A 19,543-nucleotide genomic window follows, 5' to 3' on the forward strand; every position below is an offset into this window, starting at 1 on the left:
GTGGTGGCACACACCTTTGATCCCAGCAGCCACACTAGTTAACTAGTGCACACCTTTAATACCAGCACTAAAGAGGAATATAAGACTGAAGTAGACAGGTCTCGTGCTGAGTCTCATTCTGAGAATTCCTGGAGGCAGGGTCGCCATTTTGGACTGACTGCTTTGCTTCTCTAATCTTCAGGTTGAACCCCAATATCTGTCTCTGAGTTTTTAATTATTCGTTCTACACTCTAACACTCAAAAACTTCCAAAGGTTTTAGGAAATTGTACTGGAAACTGGGAATAAAGAAAAAGTGTGTATGTATATGTATACATACATATATATATATGTTTTATTATACCACAGTTCCTGATATACTTTAGAAGAAAATTTTTCTTTTCATTGTGTTTTACATACTATAATACAATTATTACTTATTGATAGAAATTATACGAAGTAGTTTTTTCCTTTGAGCAAAGTTTAATTTATTCTTTTTTTCCCTTAGGTCACTGATGAATTATTGGAAAAAATTGCATCGAGAAGTCAGAATATAATTGAAATCAACATTTCTGATTGTCGCAGCATGTCTGACACTGGCGTCTGTGTCTTAGCATTTAAGTGTCCTGGACTTCTTAGGTATACAGCCTACAGGTGTAAACAGCTTTCCGACACCTCCATCATTGCAGTTGCCTCTCACTGTCCTTTACTGCAGAAAGTTCACGTAGGCAACCAGGACAAACTTACTGATGAAGGACTCAAGCAGGTAACTAATGGCATGTATTCAGTGCTTTCACACACTAATTAAAAACCTTTTGCAGCAACAGTTTGAATGGTTGCTGCATTACAAATGACGAGCCATCTTTTCTGTGCAGTGATGACTGTTTGCTTAGGCAGGTGGTGACGGTCAGATGTTTTAATTTTGCTGTGTTCTACACCAAGTGCCTAATATCTGCGACCAACCATTTTATTAACTCCTTTTAAAATTTTAATTTTTCTTTTCTTTTTATTTATTTATTTTCTAAGTTGATCTATACTAGATTTTGCTTTAAGTTACAGTATTTGGATTGGGCAGAATAAGTTTTTAAAAGTTAACTTTTAATTTCCCTTTTATGTTATCAGATGGCATATTTTAAAGATGGTTTAAAATACCAGTTTTTTAAAGAATAAATGGAAGTTCACATTGACGAGCATAAAGTAAGAAAAAATGATAATTGCATGTATTTGGCTTAATAATTGGAATTAAATGAGCTCAATATTACACTTTTTTTAAAGGTTTATTTATTATGTAGTGTTCTGACTGCACGTATGCCTTCAGGCCAGAAGAGGGCACCAGATCTCATTATAGATGGTTATGAGCCACCATTGTGGATGCTGAGAATTGAACTTAGGACCTTTGGAAGAGCAGTTGGTGCCCTTAACTCTGAACCATCTCTGCAGCCCTACGTTTCCTTTTTATATGCTTCCTTTTGGAATAGCATTTAACATTTCCTGAGAGAGTGGCTTATTCATTCATGAAGTTGAAGTATTATATATGAATGTTTTGAAATTTGAATGAGGAGAACTTTGGGAAGACTGTCTTGAATGGAGTCTACTGAGTGTGACTACGCTCTGTGTTTATTAAAGATGTCACCAGCATGCAAGGAAGGGAGCCTGTGTCATTGCCCAGGCATGCTATGAAGTAACAGTTTTCTGTTTTCTGATTTCATTTCTACCTTGGATAGGTAAAGCATTTTATACCATTCTTAAAATCAATTAAATTACTCTTTTCTGGAGAATACACATTTTTATGGATGTAGCATGATTTTATTTCTCATGGATTTTTTTTCCAGCATTTCATAGTTCACAGAGAAACTTTTTAAATATCAATGTATTAACAGCTGGGTTATCTTTGCATATTTAATTGTCATGTAACACAACAGGCTTCACATTAGCAGTCTCATGGGGATGTTCTGAGTAATATGTGTGAAAAAGAATTAAGTCAGAGTTGTGGTTGAAGCAGAGGGAAATTAGCAAGTTTTTTAAGGGACAGATTATGTTGTAACAATCAAACAATCAAATATTAAAAGCTTTGCAACTTTGAAACTAATTTTGTAAATCTCTATTATGTGAGTCATTTTAAGAGTTTATAACTTGTTTTGATATTTGTTTTAGATTTTTGGTTTTTGGATTATGAAGAAGCTTCATACAATGCAGTATTCTGATTGAAGTAGGAAAGTTGTCTATTTCCTCCATAGCTAATTTTGTTCTTGAATAATCACATAGGAATCCCATTGTAGTGTAGAGTACCTATTTCCCATTCTCACCTGTGCTGTAGGAAGGTGTGGCCAAGACTGGGCTGCTTATATAGATTGCTCTGACTGACAAACTGGCGTACTAGGTTAGTAGAGAGAGAATGGATTTTATGTATACACAAACAATTAAGGGTTTGTGTGCATTGTACCTTTGTTTCCTTTTTTATTTTATATTACTGTGGTAAATAAATGTTGCCCTTGACCCACCCACCTAGTGAATTAATTTTATAACCTGCTGATATTTGATAATTGTGCTGTGGAGTGTATTATGGTTTAGTAAACCAATACTTTTATGATGAGCTATTCATGATTAACAATTTTCTGTAATTATTATCTTTCCTTGAACTCAATAATTTAGCAGTTAATTGACTGTTGATTCACCCCTCACTTCTGACAATAAACTGACAAGTGGTTCAGAAATACACACGTACTTTTTATTGATAATGTCTTTGAACTATCTTTCCTTCATAAGTGCTACAATTTTTACTGGTTTTAACAAACACGAGATGTATATGGTTTTTGAGTTATTTTTTTTAAACAGTTACTTAAAGCATTTCAATTTAGAGCTTTAACAGATCAAGACTGTGATATTTAAAGTATTGAATTCAAATAAAAAAGCTTGATAATGCTTTTCAGACTGTAATGATATACTTAAAACTTTTGCTGTTTAAAAAAGTTTTTCCTATTCATTTAGTGTGTGTGCGTGTGTGTACAAGCACGTGTCCACGTGCCATAGTGTACATGTAGAGGCTAGAGACACCTTGAGGTAGCTAGTTCTCTCCTTATACTGTGTAGGTTTCAGGATTCAAACTCAGGTAGTCAGGTTTAGTGGCTGGTGTCTATATCCATTGGGCCACCTTACTGCCTCCCCCACCATGTAAATTTGGTGTGTGTGTGTGTGTACACATGCTGTGATGTACAGGTAGAGGGAAGAGGACAACTTGCAGCAGTCAACTCTAGCCATCTCTCTTCTGGGTCCCAGGGATTAACTCCAGCCACTAGACTTGGTGGCAAGCGCCTTTATCTGCTGATTTACCTTGCCAACAAGTTGGGCTATTTTGACTGAACATTATCTTCTTTATACAGTATCATTCTTTGAATACTGATAGTTGTATCTCCATAGAAATTATGCCATATAATCTTACTAATGGAAAAATTTTATGAGTATGTTGTATCTCTATCATTGTTGTCTTAGACTATAGTCATGAATCTGGGGGAAGGAGCAGTTTAATTAAGTGTAAAAAGCTATCTTAGTTTTCTTAATATTTTATCATCTAGTTTTCTTAATATTTTATCATCTAGCATTTGTTTTCAAGGAAGTGATTGTTAATATTAAAATCATTAAAACAAGCTTAAGAAATAATATATATTGTTACTATTTTATGTGACAGTCACGATCCAGTTTGAATCATGGAACTCAGATATTTCTGAAAATAAGCCACTGTAGATTTTTTCCATATTAAATTATTAAAATTAAAATAGTACCTAAAATTAAATCATCAGTAAATTTCAGTCTGTGTGCTATAAGTTTTTTATTTTTCAAAAAATAAATATTTAGGCTAGAGATACAGCTTAGTGGTAGGATATTTGCTTAGACTACACAAGGTCCTGGTTTCAGTCTCTAGCACTGCCCAAACAAACAAACAAACAGAAACAATCAGTAAACCTCAGTCCATGAGCAAAATATTTGAACAGGCAGCTATAACTCTCTGTGGAATTGTTTAAAAGCAGCTGAGGTGCTGGATCTTCTGGGTTCCCAGTGGAAGCAAAGGGCCACAGCAGGTAAGGGAAGATAGATTGTCAAGAGACAACCCATTGGAGTAGATGCTAGTAGCCTAGTCTACAGAGAGATCTCTAAGCCAATCAGAACTACATCAAAAAGCAAAACAAACCAATGCCTCAAAACAAAAACAAGAAAAGGCCAAGTAAGAGTAAAGGAATATAGCATTATGGCTTAAAAACAAAAACAAAAATAAAACAAACAGCTACCCCAACAACCCAGTTTGTGTTCCATTTTCTTCCTTGGTTGATGGCAATCATAAAGATAGCAATTGCATTTCCATTGTGGGGCGCAGGTTCCCGGTCCCAGATGGAACAGTGCAGATCTTATTTGAAGGTTACTCTGTGTTTGTTTGTGTGTGTGTGTATCTAATCTATTGGGGAGTTACTTGAAGGAGTGATGCAGGTATTATGTGTGTGTGTGTGTATATATATATAATCTCCTACTTTTTATGATGGAAAGGCAGTAGACATAGATTGAAAATATTTTAAGGTAAATAGAAAAAAAATCTTGTAGTTGCTTTGTACAACATATGAGAAGCTATACAGTAGCCTTCCTGAGGTCTCAGATAAAATGTCTGGGGGAGATATTTTAATTTTTAGTATCATCTCAGAAATATCAGGACGGTCAGAGCATCATTGTATACAGGAAAGTTTGGAAAGTCATGTGGATTCATGTCAGGATACATGTTTATGAAAACCTAAGACTGTAAGTTTTCATCATTGCTTGCATCTACACAGTGATACCCCTGTCTCATAAACACCCCCCAATGCCTGCCTGCTCCCAATAAGAACAAGAAAGGGGTGACTAAAACTCAAAGAAATAATGAATTGTAGAAATGTGACTTAGTTTGTGTAGAAAGTAAGAAGCAGGGCATAGCAAGAATAATGTTAAGGTAGTAGCCAATCACAGAGCCAGGTTGCAAAGACTAGGCAGAGTGTGTGTGTGTGTGTGTGTGTGTGTGTGTGTGTGTGTGTGTGTGTGGAGGGGGGCAGATTGTTTTGCTTTTAAACTTGTTATTTCTGGAAACCTCTTGTGAAATCCTTGCTGCCAAAATAGTAAATCCCAGGGACTCGAGAGTTAATAAATCTCCCAAGTCACCAAATTATATTACCCTACCTAATTTATTTGCTTATTTTTATTTCATCTGTGTATGTGTGACCGAGTGGATATGAATGCATCACTATGTAAAAAAGCTTATGGAGACCAGCAGGGGTGTTGGATCCCAGACCTGGATTTACAGGTGTTTATGAGCTGCTCGTCGTGGATGCTCATGCTCATGTCTGAATATGAGTCCTCTACAGAAGTAGCAACTGATCTTAACCACTGAGCATCTTTCTAGCCCTTCGAATAATTTTGGACTAAAGTCACAAGGCATGCAAGAATAAAAAAAGCAGCACACTGAATGATCTTAACAATGGTCAACACCATCCTTGAGGAAACCTAAGCAGTGGACTTCTGAGATTAACATTTAAATCATTTTTTTAAAAAAATATACACAAAAAGCTGAGGAAAATGATTCACAAAGCACTAATGGAAAATGAAAATTGTGTATCAATAATAAGAAAATGGAAGAATACATATCTTTATGTTCACATGGAATTTTCTTATAAGTAGACTGTCTTTTAACAGGCTTAAAAATGCTAACTCAAACAAAGTAGTTTTACTGGACCATGATGGAATGAACTGGAAATCAAACAGTTGTAAAATCTTCAGATGTTTGGAAATTGAACAGTGCACTCATACCCAGTGGCTCCTAGGAGAAATCACAAAGGAGTTTAGGAAGAACCTTGGGATGAGTAAACGTAAAATTCTGCACAGCAAGATGTCTGAGAGTCAGCATGGTCACTTATAGTTTCACAGCTTCCGGTAAACAGTGCTAGACCTCACATCATCTCTAGATCATCACAGACATCTGTGTGTCTGAAGGTTCGTGAGTGAAGAGCAAGCCTACCTACCCGAAGACTAGCAGAAGGAAGAAGATGGCAATAACCAGTCATACAACCAAGAGCAGGAGACTATAGAAAAAGCAAAACCAAAGCAGATTGCTTTAAATAAGCCTTCAAATTGACAGACTTTAAGTTTGTTTAATAAGGGTGGGGGTAGGGGCAAGGAAAAGACTCAAATTACTAAATCCTAAGTAAAGGTGGACATTGCTACTGAGTTGCGTAAAACAAAAAATGAGTAGCGTCACAATCAAATTAGCCTGCAATGGACAAATGCCTAGGAATAAAACTACAAACTGATCCAAGAATTAGAAAGTTTGCAGACTTAAAATAAGTAAGGAGATTGAATTATTGGAGAATCAATCACTGGTAATTTTTAACATCTAAAGGAGAATTAACACTAACCTTTTCTGATTCTTCCAAAAAGCTTGAGGCAGCTTATTTGTAAATATAACTAGCCAGCCATCTAACCAGTCAGCGAGTCAACAAAAGCAACCGAGGCTCTCTCTCTTCAATGCATTTGTAACAGTTCTTAGCAAGGTCTTAGCAGAACTCAGCAGATGTCTGAATAATACCCTGTTATGAACAAATGCATTAATCCCAGGAATCTAAGCATGGTTCAACATGGGAAATGCACTAACATGAAAAGAAAGAAACGAAGCTGCCTCTGTTTGAGGTGACGTGCTTTTGTTTATAGAAAACATTAGAAAAATTAGGCATATTTTTAGTGAAGTACCAGGATTAAAAAAGTCAAACAGAATCCAGACATTCTTTACAGTAGCATCCAAATTATGTATGCATCTCCTCTCTAACAAATGCTTTTCATCTGGTCTGGAAAATTGGATGTGTTGGTCTTTCATTTAGTTGAGAATGTTTTCAAGTGATTCTTGAGGCCTAGCTTTTTCCCCTCCCTCCCTCCGCCTTTCATGTGTTATTTAAAGAAACATTCCTTAATTTGTAAATATTTGAACAGTTCAATGATGTTTCTGTTACTAATTTTTCATTTAATTGTGGTCTCACAACAGTTTATACTTGTTATTTTTATTTAGCTGTGTTAAGTTGGCTTTTATGATCCAGAATTTAGTCAGTCTTGCTGAATAATTCCTGCGAACTTTTCAAGAATCTATATTCTTGTCTTAATGAATGAGATGGTCTATAATATCCATTTTATCCAGACAACTGATTATGTAGTTGAATTCAGTTCTGCTGTATCCTTACTGTTTTTGTTTTGTCTGGTAGATCTGCTATTTTGGGACAGCAGGATATTAATATCCATAACTACCATAATAGATTTGTTGGTTCTTCTTGTAGCTAGCTTTTGCTTCACACGTTCTCACTTTTTATGATTACTTGCGTACTCTGTCATTGATTATTATGGCATCCTGGTGTATTTTGTCCCCTTGTCATTATTTGTTTCCTGGTTAACTTCTTTTTTTAAATTATTCATTTATTTATTTATTTTTGGCTCTTTTGAGACAGGGTTTCTCTGTGTAGATTTGGAGCCTGTCCTGGAACTAGATCTTGTAGTCCAGACTGGCCTCAAACTCATAGAGATCCACCTACCTCTGTCTCCTTCCAAGTGCTGGGATTAAAGGCACGTGCCACCACCCGGCTCTGGCTCATTTCTTAAACTGAAGTTTGTCCTGTCTTAAATTAGTATAACTATTCCAAGCTTTTTAAAGTTAATAATTGTGATATCTTTTTTCCTATATTTCTGAATCATTTCTTTGAAGTAGTTTCTTTTTGACTCAATTTAAAACCCTCAATATACAGTTTCATCTACTCAGGTCCTTTTAAAATTAAATGAAAATTTAATAAAATATGCTTATTTAATATGCTTCTAAGTTTTCTGAATGTAATGTGCACATCTTAATAAGTTTATTTGTTAACTTATTTATGTGTGTGCATAGTAGCCTATATTTTCCATTAAAGCCCTCAGTATATTAGCCATAATTAAAAAAAAATCCTGGTCTAATAATTCAGCATTCCAGATCTGTCAGATTCTGGTTCTAATGATTTTTAATTCTCTTTTCCCTTTCTAGGTATTCATCTGTACTTTTAAATATACTTTGTGAATATTCTATTTTGACAAATGGTACTTCTGTAAATGAGCCTTCAGTAGAGTGTGGGAAGGATTGTGTATGGTAGAGGGAGTCTTCGCTAGTCTTGTGATGAGGGCTTTTAACCTTTTGGTGAGCGTGCACCTGCAGTGTTAAAATAAAATCCCCTGGTGCTTCTATTTTTTCTTCTGCCCTAGGTGGGATAGGATGAGCACAGTTGACTGGAGTTAGGTATGTCCCAAGGAAAGGGACTTCTCTGGGGATTTGGCTCTGACAAAACTCCAGCCTGTGAGGCTCAGATGAAGGGTTTCTCCTGAGGACAATCTCTGTTAAGGAAGGAACGTTGTGAGGCATGTGGCACATAGCTTTAATCCCAGCACCTGGATCTCTGAGATTGCTAGGCCAGCCAGGGTTACATGGTTGGACCTTGTCTTAAAATTAAATGAAACAAGACAACCTGAAAATTTCTGGTGTAATCAGAATACTTTCTTCCACGGTCAGAATCATGAAGTGATTTTTCTCTGATAAATCTGGGAACTTATGTCAGTGAGGCTTGTACAGTTGTGTGTGTGTAGTGGGGCAGGAGGTCTCGGTTCTGGTAAAGTGTGATCCTCTGTAGCAGTTTGCCCTGTGTTCTTGTTTCTTTGATGAATGGGAAGAGTGCTGACTCTTGAGCTTGTTGACTTTTTACGCCGTTAGGACACAGGAGACTAGAAAACAGAAATTGTTTCATTAATGGATGTAGTGATTCCTGGGTGATCAACTTATTTCTCATATGCTCTGTTTTCTGCTCATTCTGGTGCATCTGTGGAAAGTTCACAGTGTTTCCCAGATCCTTCTACTTGATGGTCTAGATGAAGCCTTGTTTACTGGTTATGCTGGCTAGCTTTATGTCAAGTTGACACATATGAGAGGAGGGAACCTCAATTGAGAAAATGCCTCCAGATGTAAGCAGATAATCCTGTAAAACATGTTCTTAATTAATGCTCATTGTAGATGGGGACACCCCTGCTTAGTGGTCCTGAATTCGATAAGGAAACAGGCTGAGCAAGCCGTGAGGAACAAGCTAGTAATCAACACTCCACCATGGCCTCTGCATCAGCTCCTGCCTCAACATTCCTGCCCTGTGTTTCCATCCTGACTTCCTTTGATGATGGACAGTGATGTGGAAGTATAAGCCAATAAACGTTCCTCCCCAAGTTGCCTTGGTCGTGGTGTTTCTTTACAGCAAGAACAGTGACTCAGACAGGGATATATCTTATTTTTAAGGCACGACCTGTTTTTGTGTGTGTCTCAACTGATTGGCAGAAATCTAATGGAAATCTCTCCATTTGGCAGGGTCATAGTGTCATTGTCTTTAGTATCTTCTTCTTTGATAGAGAATCCCGTGTTTAGAAGACTTGTAAGACCTTTCTGTGGGGTGAGACTTGGGAAAGCATACAGAGAAAGGTACAAGGATTGGTTGTTTCTCTTTAAGTGTTTTACTGTGGGCCATGGCCCACATTGCAACACTGAGAGATTTGAAGGACACCAATAAAATGTACTGACTTGACAGCGCCCAAGTCTAGAACTTGGGACATTTATGGATAAAATAATGATAATCAGTTCAGTCAGGATTCCTCTACTTTGTGGGGGATGTTGTTTAAAATAGTGACCATAAATGACGTGCTGTTAACTGGTGTTTACTCCTTTCGTAGTGAGTCATACTAGCTTGCTTCCTGAGACGCTCTTCTCTAATAACTAGCTTGAACTAACAGAATGAGTTGGTCTTTTTCCTTGCCATGATGTCATTTTCTTGTAGGTAAAACCATCAGAATCACCTGTAAATGTTAGTATTCCATGCAATCAACTTAAATATCTTGTCTTAGCCTGAAGCCCTAGTCATTCCTTGTATGAAAACTGTTTTACTTGAAAGTCTTTTTCCTGATGCGGTAATTGCTGAGGTCACAGGGAGGTCTGTCCTGTTTTGCCCAGAATCAAATAGTTTGAGAATAAAACAAAGAAACAGTGCGGGAATAAATCATATCATATTAATTCTCAGAAACTTTAAGTAGAGGATATTGTTTCTCCTGGAGCTAAGTGAGCTTGTTAACACGACTCTGGCATTTGGCTATCTGATGTAGTCACAGCTGGATAAAACAGACCAACTGAGGTGTTCCGCTCAGAGCAGTCAAGAGCGCTTGCTTCTTGGGAGCGGTTTGTTCGTAAGTGAAGGAGTGTAGAGATGAGATGAGCATTTCTCCTTTATTAATTATAGAGGGATCCGTGTGCCTCTAGGAGTGCAACCATTTTTACTTCCTCTGGAAGGAGGAAGTCTTTTCTCTACCTTGCTTATCTGCTTACCCCATTTCAGCTAGACAGCTGCTTCCTTTTTCCAGAATTCAACACTCTTACACAGCTTTCTCTGACTCTATCCTTTCATCTTGTGACAGAATTTCTGTTGTGCTTTTTGTTAAATGAGTGTTGTTATTCACATTTTATAATGATGTACTGCATTCTTCTCTACAGTAGTTTGCTTTGATTGGATTTAGTGTCTTTCTACCTTCTTCAGTTTTATATTCAGCACTAGTGGAGCTCAAAGATTTTCTTGCATTAGTGCAACTATGTTTTGCAGCTGAACGGAATTGCCTTCTTAAACTTAGCTAGGGCACCCTGAAGACTGTAGCCTGGGGTTCTTGTATACTGTTGCAGCAATGCTATCTTAATATGTCTTCAGCGTAATCCATTAGTTCTTTTCATCTTGACATTGGGTTTGATTTCCTATTACCTAGTTCTTATGTCTTCTTTTTTTGATACAGTGTTATGTTTTGCAGAGCACCTTTATTTTATTTATTTATATATATATATTTATTTATTTTTTGAGACAAGGTTTTTATGTATAGCCCTGGTTTTTATGTAGTTCTAGAATGAGCTCTATCAACCAGGCTGGCCTTGAACTCACAAAGATTCACTTGCCTCTTCCTCCTGAGTGCTGGGATTAAAGGTCTGTGCCATCACTATCAGGTTCAGGGTACCTTTTAAAATGCCATCCTTATTAAAAATACATGGGAGATAATTTTTTGAGAACTTACGTGTCTGAAAACAAACAAAACACCCTCCCCCCCCCCCATTAAACCTCTAGTTCTACTTTCAGCCTTCATTCAAGTTTTGGGTGCAGATTTCTGCTCTAGAAATTCAGTCATTCAAGATTTGATGATACTGCTCTGTGGCTTTATTTTAACATTAAGTTTGAGGCATTCTTAATTCATTCCTTTGTGTGAATCTAAATTTTGTTTGAAGCCTAGAGAATCTTCTTCATAGCTAGAATTGTGAAATTGCATGATGATTTGTGTGCTGATGTCTCTTTTGCTCATCTGTGCTAGAATGTGGATGAACCTTTTCAGTTTGGAACATTTAATAGATTTTTAAAAGTTCCTCCAGTTCTACAAGTATGAACTTCCATGTAATCTCACATTTATCAGCAATGTTCCTCTGCTCTTAGTGCCAGAAGTCAAACTCTGTGCTCTGCTCCCAAATACTCAGAGCCCCGGTATTTTCTCTTGCCCAGGAAGGCAGTCTCCTGCCATTGTGGACCAGGACCAAGGGCCATGTCGCTAGTAATGGAGATGTCTGAGGGTTAAGTGGTGCTTAGCAGACTTTGAATAGTACTGTTTTTATCTCTGTCAGACACATGTGAACCAGTTCAGACTTGTAATACTGGTTTGGGTTCAGCTTTCTTAGTGTAAGTTCTAGAAATGTACCTGCCTGTTTTGATGAATTCAGTGGGATTTGGCAGTTGATATTAATGAGCATGATGAATAGTAATGGTAATGAAAGTATTTCTAAGTATTTGTAAACATTTTCAGCAAAGTCGCAAGATACAAAATCCACATGCAAAAGTCAGTGACTTTCTTATATACTGAAAGCAGACTCTTCCAGAAAGAAATCAGGGAAAATATTCTTTAAAAGTATCCAGGAATAAACCTAACCAAAGGAGTGAAAGACTTCTACATTGAAAACTTGAAGACACTGAAAAAAGAATCCAAAGAAGATACCAGAAAATGGCAAGATCATCCATGCTTCTAGATTAGCAATATTAAAGTTATGAATGGTTATACTATCAAAATTAACATACAGATTTAATACAATCACCATCAAAATTCCAATGACATTCTTTACTGAACTAGAAAACAGCCCAGAAGTTTATATCAAACATAGAAAACCATGAATAGCTGAAGAATTCCTAAGGAGATAGAACACAGCTGAAGGTATTCTAATACCTGACTCAGAAGCCTACCACCCACCTATAGTGTCAAGACCAAAACATACTTTCAGAAAAATCAGGTATGTAAACCAGTGGGACAGAAGAGAGGACCCTGAGATAAACCCATACGTCTCTGACCATGTAATGCTTGACCAAAATGCCAACACATGCTGCAGGTAAAATACCAAAATATTGGGCTGGAGAGATGGCTCAGCGGTTAAGAGCATTGCCTGCTCTTCCAAAGGTCCTGAGTTCAATTCCCGGCAACCACGTGGTGGCTCACAGCCATCTGTAATGAGATCTGGTGCTGTCTTATGGCCTGCAGGTGTACATGCAGACAGAATATTGTATACATAATAAATAAATAAATATTAAACCTTCAACAGACGTCTTTCACACTGTAAAAAAACAAAACAAAACAATTCCGAGTGGATCAAAGACCTTAATGGTAAGCCTGAAAACAAAAACAAAAAAACAAAACAGAAAATACACTTAAAGGGAGAATGTAGACAAGAACCTTCTGATAGGAAATAACCCCCAAAATTATTAAATGAAACTTTGCAAAATTAAAAGCATCAGCAAAACATATAGCCATCTTGCAAAAGAGGATAAAATCCTTGCCAGCTGTATTTCAGACAAGAACCAATATCTAGAATTTATGAAGTGCAAAAATTAAATAGTTCCTCTAAAATGAAAGGAAATGAACTAATGAAACAGACAATTCTGAGAAGAAACAAAAATAGTCAATAAATATTTACAGAACTGGCTCTTGCCAGGCGTCCTCGTTGGAGTGACATCGTCTTTAAACCCTGCGTGGCAATTCTTGACGCACCGCCGTGATGCCCAGGGAGGACAGGGTGACCTGGAAGTCCAACTACTTCCTTAAGATCATCCAACTTTTGGATGATAATCCAAAATGCTTCATTGTGGGAGCAGACAATGTGGGCTCCAAGCAGATGCAGCAGATCCGCATGTCCCTGTGAGGGAAGGCTGTGGTGCTGATGGGCAAGGCCATCACCCTGATGCGGAAGGCCATTGGGGGCACCTGGAGAACAACCCAGCTCTGGAGAAACTGCTGCCTCATATCCGAGGGAGTGTGGACTTTGTGTTCCCCAAGGAGGACCTCACTGAGATTAGGGACATGTTGCTGGCCAATAAGGTGCCAGCTGCTGCCTGTGCTGGTGCCATCACCCCATGTGAGGTCACTGTGCCAGCCCAGAACACTGGTCTGGGGCACGAGAAGACCTCTTTTTTCCTGGCTTTAGGCATCACCACTAAAATCTCCACGGGCACCATTGAAATTCTGAGTGATGTGCAGCTGATAAAAACTGGAGACAAATAGGAGCCAGTGAAGCCACGCTGCTGAACATGCTGAACATCTCCCCCATCTCCTTTGGGTTGATCATCCAGCAGGTGTTTGACAATGGCAGCATTTACAACCCAGAAGTGCTTGACATCACAGAGCAGGCTCTTCACTCTCACTTCCTAGAGGGTGTCCGGAATGTTGCCAGTGTTTGTCTGCAGATCGGCTACCCGACTGTTGCCTCAGTGCCATACTCGATCATTAGTGGGTACAAGCGGGTTCTGGCTCTGTCTGTGGAGACTGAGTACACCTTCCTACGTGCTGAAAAGGTCAAGGCCTTCTTGGCTGATCCATCTGTATTTGTGGCTGCTGCCCCTGTGGCTGTTGCCACCACCGCTGCTGCTGCTGCTGCTGCTGCAGCTGTAGCTGCAGCTGCTGCAGCCCCAGCGAAGCCTGAAGCCAAGGAAGAGTCGGAGGAATCAGATGAAGATATGGGATTTGGTCTCTTTGACTAATCCTCTCAAAACAACCAATTCAGACAACTTAATCCAAGAAACATGGAAATAAAAGCTTACTTCTGTTAAAAAAAGAATATTTACAGAACTGTTCAGTGTCCTTAGCCATCAGGGAAATGCAAATTCAAATAACTTTGAGATTCCATCTCATCCCAGTCAGAGGCGATGACAGGAAATCATGGTGAGGGTGTGGGGAGAGAGGACCTTGCTCACAGCTGATGGGCGTGTAAGCTAATGTAGCCTTTATGGACGCCAGTGTGGAGGGTCTTGAGAGAATACAGACCAGTATACCCTACGACCTGGCCACACCACTTCTGAGCATATGTGTTCACAGGACTGCATCCTAGCACAGAGGTACTTGTGCATCCTGGTTCCTGCTGCTTTATTCAGTATGGCAGGACGGGAAGCCAGCTTGGTTGCCCATTAGTAGATGACTGGATAATAAAAACCCTTCACACAGTGGAAATTTGCATAGCAGTAAAGATAAGTGAAACTGTTAAATTTGCAGAATAATACATGGATCTGAAGATTTTTTTTAAAGCAGAATGACCCAGACAAGACAGAGACTGCATGTTCTGTTTTTTAAAAAAATTTCAGTTTTTTTAACACACACAGACAGAGAGACAGACAGACTGGGGAGAGGAATATGGGCAAAACTTGAGAAATTAGGAGATCAAGAGAGCAATTATTCTGAGGAAGGAACAGACAAGGGTATCCATGTGACATGAAAACAGAAAGGAGAGTGGGAAGACGGAGGGGTAGGGTATAGGGGGAGGGGATGAAGGAAAGGGAGGTGATGGGGCAGGAGAATAAGCCATAACAAATTTTGCTTGAAAATACCATAATGAAGCAGTACTCTATATGCTAATTTAAAGAGCAAGTAATAAAAAGTCAGAGGGATAAGCCTCTATGCTGTTATTAATCAAAGCTAATTGTATGCATGTTGATATGTATATCAGTCTCTTTGTATATGTGCATGTTCATTTAAACACATACATATTATACTATAAAAGGTGTATACATTTTCATATTTTTAGAGACAGGTTTTCTCTGTGTAACAGCCCTGGCTGTCCTGGAACTAGCTCTGGAGACCAGGCTGGCCTTAAGCTCACAGAGATCAGCTTGCCCCTGCCTCCCGAGATTTTAATGGTCATATAATACTGATTTTTATGAGTATACTGTAATTTGTTTATTTAGGTTTTCCCCCATCTACACACTCTATTAAGACTTATAGAAGTAAAAGTGTAAGCTTAAACTGCTAAGGAGTCTGTGTACTTTGGTGTACTATGAGGTAGATGAAATAGGACTGGTAGAAGGTAGATGCTTTTGTAAAATACTGCTTTAAGTTTATGTTATTTTAAAAGTAACTTATAAATCATTCTTTAACTTTGGGATATCTACTTTAGAATGCTGTGCACTAGAAATACACTGCCTTTGTCATTTTCTGAGCATTGAGTCAAATGTCTTTGTTTACAGCTGGGCTCAAAATGCAGAGAACTCAAAGACATTCACTTTGGCCAGTGTTACAAGATCTCAGATGAAGGCATGATTGTCATAGCTAAGGGCTGCCTGAAGTTACAAAGAATATACATGCAGGAAAACAAATTGGTAAGTACTTGGTTTCACTCACACTGTTCCGTTTGTTGCCCTTTGAATTCCTTGGATTTTGTTTACAAATTGTCTTCTGATTATCAAGTGGCAAATCCTACTTATTGAAAAGCAGAAATCTCTTCCAGACCTTTTTACCGTGCGCTCGTCTAAGCGGATAGATGCTTGTGTGTGGTGCTGGGTTTTTAAGTATCATTCACTAACGTGCTTATTGTTTCTTTAAAGAATTCCAACAGTGAATTAACTCAGGTCAGCTGGAATAGATAAAACTTGTTAGCAAAACCTGTCCATTATTGGAGTTTCTTTGGTCCCTCTAGGAATTATAACAATTCTAGATTAAGGATATTTTAATGCTCAGGAATGTATACATTTATAAATAAAACTTTTTACTTAGAATAGTGAAAAGATAGTATCTAGTAAATTTGGGTAGATAATCTTGATAATTCCATAAGTGTTATATTTTAGCACATACATATGTGTTTCACATGTATTAATGCTCTACTCAGTTTTCTTTTATTGACATGTAATCACATAAGATTCTTTGTTTTTATTATATCCATAATGTTGCACGAACAATAAAAACCCAGAGACAGATATTGGGGTTCAACCTGAAGATCAGAAAAACAAAGCAGCCTAGATAAACTAGAGACCTTTTACCTCTACCAAGTCTTCAGACAGAATGGGCAAGATCCAGTCTCCATGAACCCTCAAACTCTACTTTGCTTCTGTCTCTTCCCATTTATATCTCTTTCTCTGCCCAGCCATATTGTTCCTGTCTCCACCTCCCTAGTGCTGGGATTAAAGGCGAGTTATTCTAACTGCTGGGATCACTTTTATGTGAGCGTTGTTTCTCTTTTAGACAGATGCAATTTTGTGTGGCCCAGGGTGGCCTTAAACTCACAAGAGATCCATCTGTCTTTATCTCCTGAGTCCTGGGATTAAATGTGTGTGCCATCACTCTCTGGCCTGTGTGGCTGAGTATTATGGCAAGCTTTATTTATTAAGACACCAATAATATACCACTATACATAAAGCTATGCAATCTAATTATATATCTAATTATATATCATTTCTTTATTAGATCAAACTCTGATCTTTAGCCTCCATCACTCCCCATTTTCCCTTTCTCTAGCACCTGGTAACTGCGAATTTATTTTCTGTTTTTATGAATTAGCCTATTTTATATGATTTATGCAAGTGGAATTACATAGATGTGATCTTTTGTGTCTTTTTCTAGGTTCATCCATGATGTACCTTGTATTTGAATTTCAGTCCTAATTATGGCTGAATGAAATGCAAAGCCATTTATTTTTAACTGATAGGGACATCATATCAATTACCAGAAACTACTATTATCACTTGGGAGGAGCTAGTGGGAGTTTCCAGTGTTGAAAATAATGTATTTATAAAAAAGACTTGCTTTTAACTTATTTCTTAAAATGTAGACATTTTTGTTGTCCTTTTTGGTTTTTTAAATTTTAAAATTTAAAAAAACTTTGAGATTATAATATAATTGTAACATTTTCCTCTTGCCTTTCTTCTCCATTCAAACCCTCCTCTGTACCCCTTCTTACTCTCCTTCAAATTTATGGCCTCTTTCTCTAATTGTTATTGCAGACATACTATTCCTGCAAATGGCTTGTTTAGTGTGTATAGTCATTGCGTTTGTGTTTTCAGAGCTGACCTCTTGGTGTTGAATACCAGTCAGTGTGCCCTTCCCTGGGGAAGACCCCTCCCTCACTCCAGCTTTCCTTAGTTGTTTGAGGCTCTTTTTGTATAGTTGAGGCCTCACGGTTTTTCCCCATCCAGTTTGGCAAGTCTTTTGGTGTCATCATTGTTCAGCTCATGCTCGGGTGGTCACTTTGGTGAGACTTTATGTGTGTAGCTTCTGAAGTTACTAGGAGACACTGTTGCTCAGCAAACTCCCTGTTCCGCTGGCTCTTATAGTCTTCCTGCCTCCTATTTTGCAGTGTTCCCTGAGCATTAGGTGAGGGAATGCTTTGTAGATCTATCTGTTGGGACTGGGGTTCACAATAGCCTTTTGATTCATTCTGGTTTTCTGTAGTGGTCTCTCTTGCAAAGAGAAGTTTCCTTGTGGTGAAGACCACTTATCTGTGGGTATAATGACAAATGTTTATGGATTGTTGTTAGGGATTTTGCTAGCTTAGTAAATTAATGGTTGCAGATTCTCCTCTAGTAACCATGATTTCACTTGTACTGAATAATTAGGTAAATTTCCAGTACCAGACAGGATTGGTCTTCCTTTTCCTGACCAGGTTTTAAATCCAATATGAGATCTGGTGGTTACCATCCGGGTATGCTTGCCACTACTGCACCCTTAGGGTTATCATGCCATGCTAGGCATTGATGTGGTTCATAGGTGTCTTAAGTGGGTAGGACTGCTGGTTGTCTCCTTCCTTTGGAAGCTTTCTTGGTGCTTTCTGGCACTATGAATGCTTGTGCTTAAAGGTGACCTGCTGCACTGCACGCCCCCCCCCCCCCCCTTGCGCTCTATGCGCTACAATACAGTTCGCGAGCTTCGGGCAAGGGGCTGGAGGTTGAAATACAAAAACACTTCGGGCAAGGGGCTGGAGGTTGAAATACACAAACACACACAGAGACAGACAGATACATGAACGTCTAATCACTGGTACAAAGCCCTTTTTTTTCGTAGCACCATGGAGGCTTAAATACCCAGCAGTCAAGTGGGCCAACAGGTGAAAAGCCCATCCTCTGATCCTCAAGACACAGCTTTTAGTAACTCCAATCAGAAGGCTTTAGCAGGGAAGAGCAGCTGAAGGTCAGGACTCCAATTGGTCCCAACAGTGACCCATTCTTTGTGAATGTAATAAAATGCCTTACATGTATGAACTTGAGTTGTGGAAGGAGTTTTCAGGCATCACCTGTCTGTTGAGATGACACTATTTAAAAACTACTTAAAAATTGAAGCACTATGGCTTAAATTAAGTGCTTTTATTACCTCAAAATATGGTTTTACATTGAAAATACACAATAAAAAACACCTCACATTTCCTTTTAAAGTGGTTATGAAAGTAATCACTTGAGAGTGTATGAACTTATAGAGAGTTAGGTTTTTTGGGTTAGATAGACTGACATTTTGTTTCTCAGTTGTGTTGTGATCCTGTAAAAATTATTGATGATCATTTATACCTCATTTGCTAATGATGTTATATTAATATTTGTCTTTCAGATTATAGTTGAAGATTAAATGTCATAACAAATACTCACAAATTGCTTAGTACAAATTCTGACCCATAAGATATACTAGGAGCGTAATAGCCCAATTTACTAAGCATTCATTTTCATGGTACACAACATAAATTAAAGGTTACTAATCCTATGTTAAACATTTTCTAGTCTTTAGTAGGAATATTTGTTGCCTTTACTGACACTTGTTTTCCTGTTAGGAAAGCACAGAGGAGTACTTCTGTTGTCACCTCAGGATTTAGCTGATGGCCTTCCAAAGGGGGCGCTGTTCATGCTGGGAGGTTATGCTTTATTTTCGTACATTTGTGTCCATGTTGTTTTGCATTGATAACGTGCCATATACCTAAATCCGAAGGATGTAAGATCTGGATTTGGTTTTCATGGGGGATTTAAAGTGCTGTGATAAACCTCACTAAGGTTCTTAGAAGGAAGTTCAGAACTCATTGAGTGCTGCTGGATGATTGAATCACAGACAACTAACTTCCCATAGGACTGCAGCATATTTGTGTAATAAACTGAAATGTAGAAGTAGTCAACTGTGTTTGTTTTGACAAGTGCTATTGCTCATTTGCCAATTACAATAACTACT

The 19,543-nt window shown here is 38.1% G+C and overlaps 1 protein-coding gene and 1 pseudogene across 1 annotated transcript in view; both read left to right on the plus strand.

Moving 5' to 3' along the window:
- Fbxl17 (F-box and leucine rich repeat protein 17) overlaps positions 1-19,543 on the plus strand; it is a 472,330-nt gene that overhangs the window by 23,355 nt on the left and 429,432 nt on the right. The window contains exons 3-4 of the mRNA XM_075952216.1: positions 486-743; positions 15,595-15,726. Of these exons, the coding sequence (XP_075808331.1) occupies positions 486-743; positions 15,595-15,726 (390 nt within the window). The remainder of the gene's footprint in view (positions 1-485; positions 744-15,594; positions 15,727-19,543) is intronic.
- On the plus strand, positions 13,077-14,195 carry LOC142837012 (large ribosomal subunit protein uL10 pseudogene; annotated as a pseudogene).

Source organism: Microtus pennsylvanicus, chromosome 17, assembly GCF_037038515.1.
Source record: "Microtus pennsylvanicus isolate mMicPen1 chromosome 17, mMicPen1.hap1, whole genome shotgun sequence".
Classification (NCBI taxonomy): Eukaryota; Metazoa; Chordata; class Mammalia; order Rodentia; family Cricetidae; genus Microtus; species Microtus pennsylvanicus.